Source organism: Erpetoichthys calabaricus, chromosome 5, assembly GCF_900747795.2.
Source record: "Erpetoichthys calabaricus chromosome 5, fErpCal1.3, whole genome shotgun sequence".
Lineage (NCBI taxonomy): Eukaryota > Metazoa > Chordata > Cladistia > Polypteriformes > Polypteridae > Erpetoichthys > Erpetoichthys calabaricus.
This window is the reverse complement of record NC_041398.2, coordinates 215,058,671-215,075,030: the sequence shown is the minus strand read 5'-3', so window position 1 is coordinate 215,075,030 and position 16,360 is coordinate 215,058,671. Positions and strand designations below refer to the sequence as shown.

The 16,360-nt window shown below is 37.8% G+C and overlaps 1 protein-coding gene across 9 annotated transcripts in view; it reads left to right on the top strand.

Moving 5' to 3' along the window:
- The window catches only part of nedd4l (NEDD4 like E3 ubiquitin protein ligase), a 555,383-nt gene that overhangs the window by 523,557 nt on the left and 15,466 nt on the right, over positions 1-16,360 (top strand). For all 9 annotated transcript variants that reach the window (XM_051928330.1, XM_028802511.2, XM_028802516.2 and 6 more), the window contains 5 exons: positions 6,122-6,192; positions 7,332-7,427; positions 8,089-8,162; positions 12,043-12,103; positions 12,503-12,562. In XM_051928330.1, the coding sequence (XP_051784290.1) occupies positions 6,122-6,192; positions 7,332-7,427; positions 8,089-8,162; positions 12,043-12,103; positions 12,503-12,562 (362 nt within the window). The remainder of the gene's footprint in view (positions 1-6,121; positions 6,193-7,331; positions 7,428-8,088; positions 8,163-12,042; positions 12,104-12,502; positions 12,563-16,360) is intronic.

Here is a 16,360-nt window from a genome sequence, read left to right as displayed (position 1 = left end):
TAGCATTTCAAAAATGCAGTGTTTATCAATGAATTCTGTTTATTACTCTTTGGAATTAATTCATGAAATGAAATAAGATATTGATAAGTGGAAATTCTAATGTGTTGTACATCTTGTTTTTTGATTAGCTCAGTCCCGTTTAGGATTGTCATATCACAGAGCTAACCCTTCATGGACCATTAGCCTGTCACAGAGCAGACACACTCACAAACTCATAGGAGGCCAAATCTGAATTTAACCTAACATGCATGTCTTTGAGATGTAAAAGCAACACTGTGGCATTTGGTTAGCAAAAACAAAACAGCCACAAGCCACAATATACAGGGATGAGGTAGATATGCAGATTCCACACAATCAGTGCCTTGCTGGAATCTGAGCTCAGGTATATGAAGCTCTAAGCACTACACCAATGTAGTCAGTTTTTGGCAAACAGTAAGCAAAAGGATTAAATGTAGGGCCTGCTATCCAAGAAGCTACAGGCTCTAACTGTCAGTGTATTACAAACCCAATTCAAGCTGCAATATTGTTTTTTGAGAGGAAAGCCTTTTCAGGAGTCAAGTCAAGAGTATTTATTGTCATTTCATCATATACAGTAGTACAGCATACAGCTGTACATACAGTATACAATACATATATCAGATATCAGTCGGGTCCATGAGTGTTCAGGAGTCTGAATGCTTGGGGGAAGAAACTGTTACACATTCTGGAGGTGAGGGCCCGAATGCTTTGGTACCTTTTTCCTAATGGTAGGAGTGTAAACAGTGAATGTGATGGGTGTGTTGGATCATTCACAATGCTGGTGGCTTTGCGGATGCAGTGTGTGGTGTAAATGTCCATGATGGAGGGAAGAGAGACACCGATGATCTTCTCAGCTGTCTTCACTATCTGTTGTAGGGCTTTGTGATCCCTGATTGTGCAATTTCCAAACCAGACAGTGATGCAGTTGCTCAGGATGCTCTCTATGGTTCCTCTGTAGAATGTTGTTAGAGTAGCTGGTGGAAGATGGGCTTTCCTCAGCCTATGCAGGAAGTAGAGCCGCTGCTGGGCTTTCTTGGCTAAAGAGCTGGTGTTGTGGGACCAGGTGAGGTTCTCTGCCAGGTGGACACCCAGGAATTTGGGGCTGTTGACAACCTCCAGTTGAGCCGTCAATGTTTAGTGGCAGATGATCACTCTTAGTCTTCTTAAAGTCAACAATCATCTCCTTTGTTTTGTCTACATTCAGAGACAGGTTATTGGCTTTACAGCAGTCCGTTAACTGCTGCACCTCCTCTCTGTATGCTGACTCATTGTTGTTGCTGATGAGACCCACCACAGTCGTGTCATCAGCAAATTTTATGATGTAATTAGAGTTGTGCGTTGCTGCACAGTCATGAGTCACCAGTGTGAACAGTAATGGACTGAGCACACAGCCTTGAGGGGCTCCAGTGCTCAGTGTGGTGGTTCTGGAAATGTTGTTTCCAGGTCTCTCAGTCAGGAAGTCCAGAATCCCCAACCTACCCTCTCATTACTGCAGTTGATGTTTGACTTGCCATGTGTAGTTGCTTTAGATAAAATCAGCTAATCACATAAGAAGCTTTTCCTGCCATCTCAGTTCACCTAATATAAAATATATTAAAATATACTTTCATTTAGAATCTGATTTCACTAACATAAATAGTGCTTGACAATATTCACAGCACACCTGCCCTGTAGTTAACACTGCTTTTCCCTTCTCTCTTTTCTTGTGGGTTTCTTCCCACATTCAACAGACATGCCTGTGAGCTCAGGTGTACTTACTTGAGTGCGCCCTACGACTGTCTGGAGTGGGTTTTAAAGTTGTGCTCAGTAGAATGGTCTCTGCCTCCCTGAGACCTGAAAGCGGAACAAGCATGGATTTATAAATCAATCCCAGTAAATCATGAGTGCGTTTAGTCTGAGCCTGTTTGGTAGACACCACATATTTTTTCTAATTTAAGTTTGTTCTTCTTTTATTATTAGAAATATATTGATGATTCTGAATGAACTATAGGGAGTTAGTGAAAGTAAAATCAAAATCTAAAGCATGTATAAATAGAGAAAGTATTATGGCTACAAAAGTATATTTGATTAGATGTCTGTCAGAAATCATTTGTAACAATTCTGACTTCTGTTACCCTGAAGTCACCCATCAAGGTCACTTAGTTTGTATGTCATCTACATACTTAACCAGCTTGTCAGCTTGTTATTTTTACATCCTTCTCAAGATCATCCACCAGATGTCAATAAAGTGATTTTTTAACAAGATTTCAGGTAATTAGAGCACAGTCACAGCGGCAAAGAGTACACCTAGAATCTGAATCGTATATTCAAATAATTCTAATAAAGGTCTGTGTTTTAATGCATTATTATGGTGCCCGAGAGTGGCATCATGTTGCTTGTTGGTTGCACACTGTACTTTTCCACGTGACAATACAATTTCTACTACTACCAGTCCTCCTAGGATTGTTTCAAACCGAACAGTACACAGCTTGTGCTGCACAGTACTTCAGAGCTGTGCTGTATTTAGTACTAATTTATTTATATATGTAATTAAGCAAACACGGGAAGCATCTCATATAAAGTTCTTTATTTTTATCTTTTCATTTATTTTTTGGTATTTTGGTGATTAGTACACTGCATTAATCCCCAAGGTCATAAAACGAAAGATGTATCATCTTTGTACAAAATCAACAAGCATGGTTCAAGGCCAGTTAATGTTTACAAGGAAGCAGGAGAAAAACTGGAACATAAGTACACATTGGCTAGGAAAGGAAAAGTGCTTCGTTTATTTGAACTGGATGGGTCAATTTGAAACTAAAAGTTCAAAGCAGAGATCTACTACCTTTGATGCAAGCTTTCCAAATAGGAGTGTAGAACATCTGAAAAACAGGTTAGCCGGTATAGTTGTGCCAGTGCCTGCTGTCATCTAAAGTGATGGGTTAAAGAAAAACCTGTCTGTCTTAATTTCTTGCTTCAGGACCCACTACCACACCACAGGCCAATTCAGAGCTACCATTTCATCAAAAAGAATTTGGATTGTGGGATGAAGCCCAGGGAGAACATTTAAAGTCCACTCAAAAGGCAGCAGCAAACTGAGCTAAGGTTCAAGAGCTGTGAAGCTGATTATTATCCAAGGCCTCTGCCCTTTTCTATTAAATAAGAAAGATAATATATTCAAATATAATGTTCTGGGTGAGAAAGATCAATTTTTAGTTTAATTGGCTAAGTAAAAACAACAAAAATGGCAATGGAAAAAAAACGTTAACTTTATGCATACCACTGAGTGTATGATACTTTATAAAATGTACGGTACAACACAGATGGTGCTAAATACGGCTGCACATTACACAGGCTGGCACTTTTACACAAAATTAAATAAATCATTATGCTTGTAAGTCAGTTATATTTTTTGATATTTTTAAATGATGATAACATTATTGAAGTGTTCACGTTCATTCTGTTTATAAGATATTTGGTTTATGGTTTAAATGAATCACTGTGACAACTTTAAGTAGAACAAGAGAAGGATAAGGAGAAAATATTTTGAGTAAAAATGTTTCTTGGCAAAAAAGTAAGTTAAAGCATTAAAAGCCCTGGCATTTTTTATAGAGTAGACAAGTAGTTTTTATTAGCGCTACAATTTTAAAGTTAACTATAAATTCTACACAGTATATACTCTGTGTATGTGTTTATTTATATATATATATATATATATATATATATATATATATACACACACACTCACTCACCAGCCACTTTATTAGGTACACCTGTTCAACCGCTTGTTAACACAAATATATAATCAGCCAGTCATATGGCAGCAACTCACATTTAAGCTTGTAGACATTGTCAACACGACCTGCTGAAATTCAAACTGAGCATCAGAATGTCGAAGAAAGGTGATTTAAGTGAATTTGAATGTGGCATGGTAGTTGGTACCAGACAGGCTGGTTTGAGTATTTCATAAACTGCTGATCTACTGGGATTTCTATGCACTGCCATCTCTAGGGTTTATAGAGAATTGTCTGAAAAAGGGAAAATTCTCTAGGAGTAAATGCGTTGTTGATGCCATAGGTCATAGGAGAATAGCCAGACTGGTATGTGCTGACAACAGTAACTCAAATAATCACTCGTTACAACCAAAGTATGCAGAAGGGCATCTCTGAATACACAACATGTCAAACTTTGAAGCAGATGGGCTACAGCAGCAGGAAACCACACAGGGTACCACTCCTGTCAGCTAAGAAAAGGCAAATGAGGCTACGATTCTCACAGGCTAAAAATGCACAAATCACAACAACTTCAAGCATACAAAACCATAAAGTGCAACATGTCTTCAAATATTAATTTTCTACATTCACACTTGGCCTTCCCTGCTGATCTTGGTGACGGATGTGGTGAAATGTTTCACAAGGAAATGGCAACAACAGAACAGTGGTATTAGTGCAAGTGGGGTTCATCAATGCTGGCTAGCTGACTGTTGTTGGATACTGAAACGAGAAGCATCAGATGCTCAGTACAAGCGAAAATTCACAGCAGGGCACTTTTTGCTCAATTGAACTAATACAATGTGTCAACTTTACTAAGTGATTAAACACTCTATACTCAATAAAACACAGACAGGTTGTTTATCTTGAAACTGTCTTATCATAATCACAAACTTTTTCAGGAAGCAAAAGTTTTGAAAAAGTTTCTTGTCCATCGTTATCAAAGCCCTCTTAATCCAGGTGAGGGTTGCATTACATGATTTGCCATCTAATGGACACAATTCTGTAGTAGGTGAAACACAACAGAATGGTGGGTCGGCACTGCTGCCGCATGGATACAGCTTTTGGAATTTGACTGGCTGCCTGGGACATTGACTTTCCGGGACATTTTCCAGTCCTGACTGGTTTTAAAGTCCTACTAGCCTAACAACATAATGACAGCAGCTATGGTGTTGATTTGTCGGGTTTGCTGAAGGCAGTTCCACTTTAGTCTCCTATGTCTGCTGAATTTTTTTCCACTGGTTTATGATGTCACATGTTTTTGTCACATTGCTTTTTAAAAGAATACTCCACCCAAAATGAAGTTTGCAGTGATGGCCAAGAAAAATTTGTAAGGTCATATTATTTATGAGGTCATTTGAGAATGGACATAACAAGACAGAACTTGTGACCAATGAATGAAGGGTAGAGGCGGCCCTTTAATTCAGAAGTACAAGTGCAACCCTTTGTGAGGTGGCTTCCTGTTTATGGACTACTTTCATTTTTCAGAGTTAATATATTTTAACATTTTCGCTAAAAATGCGTGCATTTTCTGTGTTGTGAGCATACGAATGGATGACTTGACACACAGGTTATTTGATATGAGTAACGTGAGATTTGTTCATGGATGTTTTTATGTTGTTTGCTATTGTCCAGCATTGATTGCCATTGGCCCCTGTTGTATCTGAAATTTTATGTGCATTTTTCATAAAAATAAGAAATTAAAAAATGTTCTCAGCCGTCACTACAAACTGCATGGGTTAATTAACATAAACATATACTTTTTGTGTGGAGTATTCCTTTAGATGACTTCATGTATCCCATTAAATTTTTTGGGATAGATTTATGGAGGGTCATATATGGAAAATTATCAGAATCAGAATTAACCCATATTTAATAAGAATTTAGTACACATACCATAAAGCTTGATTTTTATCCATCCATCCATTTTCCAACCCGCTGAATCCGAACACAGGGTCACGGGGGTCTGCTGGAGCCAATCCCAGCCAACACAGGGCACAAGGCAGGAACCAATCCCGGGCAGGGTGCCAACCCACCGCAGGACACACACAAACACACCCACACACCAAGCACACACTAGGGCCAATTTAGAATCGCCAATCCACCTAACCTGCATGTCTTTGCACTGTGGGAGGAAACCGGAGCGCCCAGAGGAAACCCACGCAGACACGGGGAGAACATGCAAACTTCACGCAGGGAGGGCCCGGGAAGCGAACCCGGGTCCCCAGATCTTCCAACTGCGAGGCAGCAGCGCTACCCACTGCGCCACCGTGCCGCCCCTTGATTTTTATGGTAAATGTAAAATTTGGTTCACAATCAGTAAAGTGTTTTTTTTGTGTGTGTGTTTAATTTTGTAGGTTTCTTCATCAGGCCCTTTTACAAGATGATGTTAGGAAAGCAGATTACACTGAAAGATATGGAATCAGTGGTAAGAATATCGAATACACGTCTGAGAGCTGCTGTAAACATCTGCTGTTTCAATGTCTTTTGTCCATTTGTTATTGTAAAATTATTTCAGTTGAATATCAAAGATTGACTGTGGTGAAACTAAAGCACATGTGGGCCCTGATGGACATTGTGGGTATATTATTGGAACTAACTTCAATAGAATCCATATGTGTAGGCACTGAGCTCCAAACCATCCTAACAAATAAATGCTAGTCACTAGCACATAGATAATATTATATCAAACCAGACTGACAGAGAGCCGTTCCTTACTGCTTGCACCGTAATCACACCATAATGTCTGACACTGCAGTTTCTTCTGGTTGATTCAGCTGTATTTGTACTATGTGCAGCTATGTTTTAGCTAATAGAAATAAATTTATAGCAGAAGTAATGAGTCACTGAGGGTCGACTTCATGTAGTGCAAATCTTCCTTTTGATCGACCAACAATGTGTGCTCTTATCTGCCACATGTGATGCTTACAAGGTGATGCCAACATGTGGCATAGCCAGACATCTAAGGGTGAATACCCATAGTAGAATATACATCACATGATGTGTGGTGTGTGCTTTCTGCACTGTGTTGTAGATGTAAACCCACCGAGATGAACAGGTTTCTGATAAAAAGTGTATTTGTCATCCAAAATCAATAGATCTGTTCAAGACAGCCAGCTTTGCCTTTTTCAGCTGATTCTTCCAGCACCATTTATGCATTATTACTTTCACATCTGCAGATCACAATGAATATCTCACAAAGCAAATTCTATTTCTTAGAATGTTGTCTCTTGTGCTCTCCATAAGGGTGCTCTCTTGTGATAAATGTAATATATGTGTGAACATCAAAAGTGTGTGTGTTACAAAGGTAGCAGAATGGTAAAATAAATAAAGAGCTGCAACAGTTTTTGTTTCAGAAGTAGCTGAACTGTATTGTGTACTGGAATAAAAATGTTATGAAGAATATAACATTTATGGATAATGCTCTGCCATCCCGGGATGTCTCCACTAAAGCATTATCCTTCATGTTTCTTGTAACAGATTGTCAAAAATTCTATCCAGTAAGCAGCAGTTATGAGTCCATTAAATTCAATCAAGTTTCCTATGCAAAACTATTTGCTTTTTCAGGATAGTGAGTACTACAACTCTTTAAAATGGATTCTGGAAAATGACCCAACAGAGCTGGATCTCAGATTTTGCATAGATGAAGAAAACTTTGGCCAGGTACATAAATATTTGTGTGTGTATATATATATATATATATTTATAACGTAACACGAAGTAAAGTAACATAAAACAAAGCATGACATGATGTAACATTCCATTCCATTCTCAAATGCCCCATTAAATTAATCAGGTTATGAGAATGTTATATTATGTTACAGTATATATATATTTTTTTTATATATATATATTTTTTGTTGTTCAGCCTCATGTTTTCAGCATTCTGAGTACAGTAAATAAACAGAGAGGTCCGTATCACAATATCGATCGTTTCGCATCTATTTTAAACCAATTTTTTTTCCTTTATATTTTGTGCTTTCACTAAAGTAAACCTTCATCAAGTATTTTAACAATTTTTACTTCAGAAGTCTGGAATGTGGGAGTTTGGGTCACGTTATTGATTCAGAATTCAGAGTGGATGAACATTTCTTCTTGATATCCTCTCTCTTCCTCTGAAAACTTGCTACTTTCTGGATACCTGTTTGTGTTTTCAGTGTGACTCCGAGCACTAATTCTTGGCATACACCGAGTCTTGCTATCTTCATTTCTTGTGGGTTTCTTTTTATGTCACATGTGTTATCGTTTCTAGTGGTGGTTTGCATCAAGTCTCTTTTTATCTAAACAGCCAGAATATAATCAAAATCTAAAATTGTTTCCTCAGACGTACCAAGTGGACCTGAAGCCCAGTGGATCTGAAATGGTTGTAACAAATGACAATAAAAAAGAATACATTGAGTAAGTATTGGCTGTAGTCTCTAATAAAATAATAAATGTAAACTTGGGTCTGGTGATCTTCTGATATGAAATCTTCAATGTTCTATAAAAACATTTTCTTCAAGCAGGCTTTCTCACTGCTCCACAGATCACCTCGGTTCTCTTGTCAAACCTCACTGATTGTTGATGGAGTTCTTCTCTTGATTTCTGTCCATGCTGATCCTTTTGGCCCAGATACTCAAATACAGACATAAAGGCCACCATTTTCTCTGTTTATATTGTAAAACTGATTGTTTTCATGCTGGTGAGCCCCCTCGTCCAAAATGATATTATCTTTGTCACATATTTACATCATGTTGACACGTCTAAACAGACATTACCAATTTTACTTATTAGATTTTTTATCTGACTGTTCTTATTTGAATTTGCATGTGGTCAGCATCTGATCTGATTCACAAACAACACTGTGAAGGGACAGGCACGTGCTTGATAACCTTGACATGTGACTTCCTGTTTTTTCCAGTAGTGCATTGAAACCATCTGTGTAAACAAAGTCAGCAATTCACAAGCAAACAGGTGCCTTTTCTAACCCTTGTAATTTTTGTTAGATTAGATTGCTTGTAGCCCACCTCCATAATACACATTTTTGTAACATCAACCTAGAGACTTTACTCAAAATGTAATTAAACACATCAGAATAGTTCAGCAGTCTGTATCATCAATCACTTATTTTTGTACATGTAATGCTCAAGTGGACAGCAATAATCAGGTAGCAGACAATAAGAATGACATGAAAGTGTAATTTTAGCTTCAAGATTCAATTGGAATCTTTATTAGAATTGAGATCCACATGCAAATGTGGGTCACAATTCCAATTCCAGGGACAGATTCAACATGCAGGCAAAAAATCTGATCTGTACTGGAAGTGTGAGAAACTGGAATTGGGTCAGATGACAGTGGTAGTGTGAACATGGTCCGACTCCTCTCCTTTAGGTCCTAGGGTAGGCTATTGTGGTGTAGTGGTTAAGGCTTTGGACTTCAAACCCTGAGGTTGTGGGTTCAAATCTCGCTAATGACACTGTGACCCTGAGCAAGTCACTTGACCTGCCTGTGCTCCAATTGGAAAACCAAAAAAAAAAAGAAATGTAACTAATTGTATCATAAATGTTGTAAGTCGCCTTGGCTAAAGGCATCAGCCAAATAAGTAAAGGTAAATGCACTTTGTACCAGTGGAAGTACCGAGTATTGCCCGGGTAATTTGTATTTTGGAAATTCAACATGGTGAAACGTAAGCCCTAAAGCGACAAAATGATGTACTGTTAGACAAAAGCTGTATTCCAGTGAGACAGTGAAATTGTTGGCCTACTTAGTTGAGAAGAAAAAGCTACTAAACAACTTTCTGTGTGTGCTGAAGGTGTCCTCCCATCAACCACTGCCCTCTCCCGCTGTCTGATGTGAATTGTAGTCCCCACGTTGGCACTGGTTTTTGACTTGTCCCACTGCCATTATGATGCTTTTCTCCAATGTAATACTGTATATAGGCTCTGTTTAAAGTTGAACCAAAGGTAACACACATGCAAACTTTAGTGAAAATCAGTTTAGTTGTTTTTGTTTGACATCCAAACAGCTCATGGTTTTATTGGCTGTGTTCATGAAATTACCCCGTAATACACTAGCACCCCGTCCGTGGTTGATTCTTGCCTTTTTTATGATGCTCAGTCCAATAATTTCTGAATGGGTGAATAGATTGTTTCATTCTTTAGGAAGGCCTGCTACTTAACAGATAAGTTGAGTGCAAATGGAGGTGCGGGCACAGCAGAGACAGCGAAAGTGAGAAGTGCATGGAAGAAATCTGGGGAGCTGTTCCCCATTTTAACTTCAAAAGAGGTGTCTCTAGCTTTGAAGGGTAAAGTTTACCACAGCTGTATGAGGTGTAGTACGCTTTGTGAGAGTGAGACATGACAAATGAAAGCAAAACAGAAATGAGAATGATCAGATGGGTGTGTGATATGGTACAAAGTGAGAAGAAGATGAGTGCTGAGTTAAAGGAAACACTTGGTGTGGAGGCGATAGGGATTGTGCTGTGCAGAAGTCGAGTAAAGTGGTTTAGGCGTGTGGAGGGAATAAACAGAGGATGATTGGGTGGAGAGATGCACCAAGATGGAAGTAGAGAAAATGGAGGCCAAAGAAGATGGGATCGCAGGTGGTGTTGGAGGATATGAAAAGATTGAGTGCCACCTCTAAGGGAGCCCAGGACCATGGATGAAAAAGATTTAGGGAACAACCAGCCAACTTCGGTGGGTAAACCCAGAAAATGACAATGATGGTGGTTATAATGTTGATAGTGATACCATGCTCTAGTTTTGTTTGCTTTATTAGTTTTTTATTAATATTAACTATAGAAAACACTCTATACCAGTGTTTTTCAACAAGTGAGTCACTGAGCACCCTAGATGGGTCATCAGCATAAGTTTAAAAAAAAAGTGCTAGCTAATGAATTTTTAGGAGGCTACTAATTGCAGATTTCTGTTCTGCACTCAGTCAAACTGACATTTTGCTTTTGCATACTGATTAACTGAAACAACTAACAAAAGTCCAGTTACAAGCAGATGACAACCAGTTGTCCACCGCACCACACACTTCAATAAGAAACCCACCGCACATGGACAAGTTCATCAGATTCCTCGTATCATTACCTTCTCTAAACTCTTCCAGTTCCATATCTGCCTCACAAGATTCTCACAATAATCTGAACCAAAAAAGAAATGTTAAAATAACATATAGCCCATATTTTCTGCAAAGTAAGGCGAGCAACAGCCATCGTGCATTATTTGTGCTGTGGTGCTACCAGATGTAATCATGAAGCCTTAGAAACTATAAAGACATTTAGAAACAAAGCATGCTACTTAAGTAAATATTTTGACTTATTTAAAGAAAAAAATTAAAAATCTTGAAGCTTTATAAAAATCATTATAGAATGTTTCTACAACAAGCCAGCAGGCACTGGTGGCATCATCTCATTGAACAACAAATTGCCAAATATAACAAAACTCACACTATTGCAGAAGAGCTTGTCTTGCCTTGTCAATCGGATATGTGTACTGAAATTCTAGATGAGTCGGCCAACAGCAAACTAAAACATATTCCTCTCTGTGCTCTTTTCACTGATTTTAGCATCAAGTGCAGGTTACCCATCAAAAAGACAAACATACACTAAAGTTTATTCAGTATTAAACACTTGTGTGTCGAGTTATTCTTGGATGAGACTGTGTGTCTTTCATCTGTTGTGTAATCTGTGTTTAAATGTTTAACGTGTACAGCATGTAGTGTTATTTGTTAATATGTGGCCCCATTTAGGGGTACATGTTGGCTAGTTTATATTAAATTTACTGCTAATAAAGGATCATCATTGAGCAAAAATAGGTAAAACTGAGTACCAAGGCCAAAAAGGTTAAGAACCACTACTCTGTCCAATACAAAGCAGTCACTGCTCAGTCCCTCACTGGGGACACACACTTTTGATTAGTAACAAATGAGCCATCGTCAGCTTCTGTTGAACAGCATTATGGTCCTCTAGCAGCAATTCCAGGTCATCCACTTTTTTGTTTGGTTTCTTATTACATGAAAACGTATAAAACTGTTGTTGATTCTTTATATCAGTTGCATATTCACTCTTGTAATAGGTAATTATAGAAATAAAGGACCTTAACAAACTTGCCAGGCTCTCCAGTGAAGCTGCCCCAACAAAAAAGTTAAGGTCAACCAAACTATAGACTTGGGGCAAATGTGTGCCAAGTTATATTTTATGGACACATATCTAAAGCACTTGAGTAGCTTGTATTTTTTATTATTCTAACATGCTCTTTCTCTTTAACTGACTGACTTACTTTTACTTTTTCAGCCTTGTGATTCAGTGGAGATTTGTAAATAGGGTCCAGAAGCAGATGAATGCTTTTCTAGAGGTAAGACTATAATGAGGGTGTTGGAATTTCATTTTTCTGTAACATTTTTTGTTGTGTGAATGCCAATTTTTTTAACTATTCATGGTGCTGTGGGCTTTACTTTGCTTATTTGTTGTATATGTGCTGTACATTCTGTACATACAGTGACAGATTTGCTGAAATAAGCATGTCTTCTTAGTAGTTACCACAAGAGGGCGCATACACTCCAGTGTAGTGTGTGTACAGTACTGTGAATGACTCGGTGCTACAGTGACATCGAACGGCAAAGAGCTGCACAGTTAGCTTTGTCCTGAATGCTCATACGCTGTGATCTGTGCAAAACGTCTTTTACTGTATTGTTTTTTAAGTACTTTTTCTTGGTACATTTTATGTGTGTGACTTTGTCTTTATTGTTTGCAGGGTTTTACTGAGCTCATTCCAATCGACTTGATAAAAATCTTTGATGAAAATGAGCTTGAGGTAAATGATCTGTGCTCTTCTGAGCATATATTTTTTTTAAATCTACATTGCATTCTTAGATATTCTTTGTTAGAGTTATGCCTTTGAAAGACTTGTAAGCCTCAGTGACTTTTAGTTAGCATGTGTGTGTTAGCGGGTCCACTGAATGTTGGAGACCCGGCTCTAATCTTCTGTCAGTGAGAATGTATTATAAAGGTGCCCTGCACCTTACAGGCTGCCAAGTTTATTCTAACGTCAGCCCCTTGTTTCTGCCCATACAGATTTCAGAAGGGGCACTCAGGGATTGAGGTTGTATGTCCGTGTTAACTATAGAGCAAGGCTGGCAGTCCTCTTATAACTAGAGGTGACACCTAAGACTTTCCCAGAATGTTGTACTACAATACCCACAAGGTGCAACAGATTAAACAAGAATGTTTTCAGTTTTTAAAAGTTAAATTCACGGCACCAGTATAGGAAAAAGATTATCAGGGTATATAAACCAAGAAGACAGAGGAGGCAGTAATGGTTGCTTGCTTTGGTTCTTTCTTTCTAAGATGTGTTAAGTATTATGAGTCACCCAAATGCCTGCTATGCCTGAATTTCTATCACTTCTTCACAAAAGAGACTGTTTCTTTTACCCTAATAATTTAGCTGTTGGCTTCACTCGTCTCCTGGTTACTTTTTACTGAATTGTTCTTTACATGCTGTTCAAATGCAGCCATAGAAGTGTTGGTCTGGCACAGATCCAGAGACACAAGTCCTGCGATTACATTTAGTTGCCTTGTTGGAGACAAAGCTTATCACTGCATTGAAAGGAATGAATTACACATGCAGTGCATTCAGAAATAATTCAGACCCTTCACTTTTACACATTTTGTTATGTTGGAGCCTTGTGCTAAAATCATTTAAATTCATTTTTTCCCCTCATCAAGCAACGCTCAATACACAGAATAAAAAAAACAAAAACAGGATTTTAGTTATCTTGGCAAATTTATTAAAATAGAAAACTGATATACTGATGTAAGAATTCATAACTTGTGCTGTGACTTGGGTGCATGCCATTATATTATATTATATTATATTATATTATATTATATTATATTATATTATATTATATTCGCGTTTGAAATGGAAATTACGTATGACCACGTGATATGGAAATTACATATGAAACGGAAATTACGTATGACTACATCATATGGAAATTACAGTGGAACCTCGGTTCACGACCATAATTCGTTCCAAAACTCGTCATAAACTGATTTAGTCGTGAACTGAAGCAATTTCCCCCATATTATTGTATGTAGATATAATTAATCCGTTCCAGACCATACGAACTGTATGTAAATATATTTTTTTTTTAAGTTTTTTTTTTTTAAGCACAAATATAGTTAATTATACCATAGAATGCACAGTGTAATAGTAAACTAAATGTAAAAACATTGAATAGCATTGAGAAAACCTTGAACAACAGAGAAAACTAACACTGCAATAGTTTGCGCTATAGCGCTACCAACCGCTGGCTAAAAACACTTTTTTTTTTAATGAGTTTTAAGCACAGGGAAAAAAATGAACATTTGAAAAAATCCGTAATATAATAAACCACCAAGAAAAGTAACATTGCAACAATGCACGCTACGAACCGATTGCTGTAAACAGAAAATGTAATTTCTATACCACAGCGGTCGTGTAGCACCTTTCATAAGGGATCTACTATTTACCTGTTGTGTTATAGCGCCTTTAAAATGTAGTTTACCCGAAACCATTCCAGTAGTGCTCAATGTACAGTATCTTTACTTCTTAAATGTTAATGTTTTACTGTTTAATAACTTATAGACTACATTTTATTTTTTTCCCTTGCACTCAGTGAGTGAAGCCACTGGGTAATCAACTAGTTATATTATATTATATTATATTATATTATATTATATTATATTATATTATATTATATTATATTATATTATATGTTTATACATCTTGTTTGGAGTTCACCTGTGGTCAATTCAGTTGATTGGTCATGATTACAAAAGGCACATACCTGTCTCTAAAAGGTTCTACAGTTGATAATGTGTTTAAGAACAAAAACTGAGACATGAGGTCCAAGGAATTGCCTGCAGAGCTTAGAGACAGGAGTATGTCAAGGCACAGGTTTGGTGAAAGCTACAAACATGTTCTGCAGCATTGAAGCTTCCCAGTAGCACAGTGGTCTTCATAATTCTTCAGTAGAAGACAACCACTGTTCTTCGTAAAACTAGTGACTAGTCACCCAGACAGAATGAGCAATTGTGGGAGAAGGGCCTTGATAAGAGAGCTGAGCTCCAGAGAATCTGTGTGGAGATGGGAGCAACTTCCAGCACAACCACCACTGCAAAACTCCACTAACTGGGCTTTATGGCAGAGTGCCCTGAAGACACGTGAAAGTCCACTTTGGAGTTTATAAAAAGGCACCTAAAGAACTCAGACTTTGAGAAACGATTCTCTGATCTGATGAAACCAAAATTGAACAGTTTATCTTCATTTAAGTTTCACGTCTGGAGGAAACAAAGCACCACTAATCCCCTGTGCAATACCGTTTCAATGGTGAAGCAAGGTGGTGGGCAGCATCATGCTGAGGGGCTACGAGTCCAGTCAGGGAAAGAAAGGTGAATGGAGCAAAGTACATGGACATACTTTATGAAAATCTGCTTCAGAGCAGGGTTATTATGCACATGTGTTTTTATACTAGTCTTTTATATTACTTTTATATTACTTATTAATTTAATCTTAATTTAGTTTTAGTGAAAAGTGAAGCAAAATGACACCTTTTATTGGCTAACTAAAAAGATTACAAGAAATTACATCTTGACTGAAGAAGGGTCCGGAGTTTCCTCAAAGCATGCATATGGTAATCTTTTTAGTTAGCCAATAAAAGGTGTCATTTTGCTTCACTTCTCACTACATTCATAATTGATAACACGGTATAGTACCCTAGTAATTTAGTTTTACTTCAGTTTTTATTTCACAAAGACTAATTTATATTAGTTTCTGTTTTAGTTTAATTATGGTATGGTTATAGCAATGCAGGGGAGCACACAACATTCATCGCCACAGGGTTAAGCCCAGGATACACAGCCACTCTGGTTTGCCAAACCTGAACAGGTATTGCAGTGAAAACACCCTACCTACCATTCTCAAGCAATTTGAGGAGCACGTTCAGATGGCCAAGGCTGACTTTCTGTGTTTAAGCTAATAATTGTATTAGATAAGGTCTTGTATTTCTGAAGAAATGTGGTGTTTGCTGAAGCTCCTGCAAGCTGTGTAGCCTCACCTTGCTGTGCTGCTATGGTGTGATTGTGTTCCACTGTCTCAGTCAATATAAATAACTCTCCTGTATATACTGCTTTGAAGACAAGGAGTGGCCAGTGCATACAGGCAAGATAAGAGTTAATGGACCAGTAAATTCCTATTTACAGTAGTTTTATAGAAAAAAATAAAACTAGCAAAATTGTTCCAGAGTTACACAAAAAGTTGTGGGACTCTGGAACAAACTACTGTGTCATGTCATTGAAGAAGAAGCCTTCACAACCTTTAACAAAATCTGGATGAGATGCTGGGACAGCTTAGTACCGGGTACCAGTATATGGACTAAACGGTCTCCTCTCATTTGTCAAATTTCTTATGAAAAACACCTAGCCTCCAATGCTCCCTTTTTTGGTTTTCTAATAAAAAATACTTGTTTATGTTATGCACACTTCTGTTTAATTTTGGGATTTAAACCATTGGCAAGAGTGATTGATATTCCAATATGTCTGAGGCTAACAAGTCAGTCAGTCAGTCATT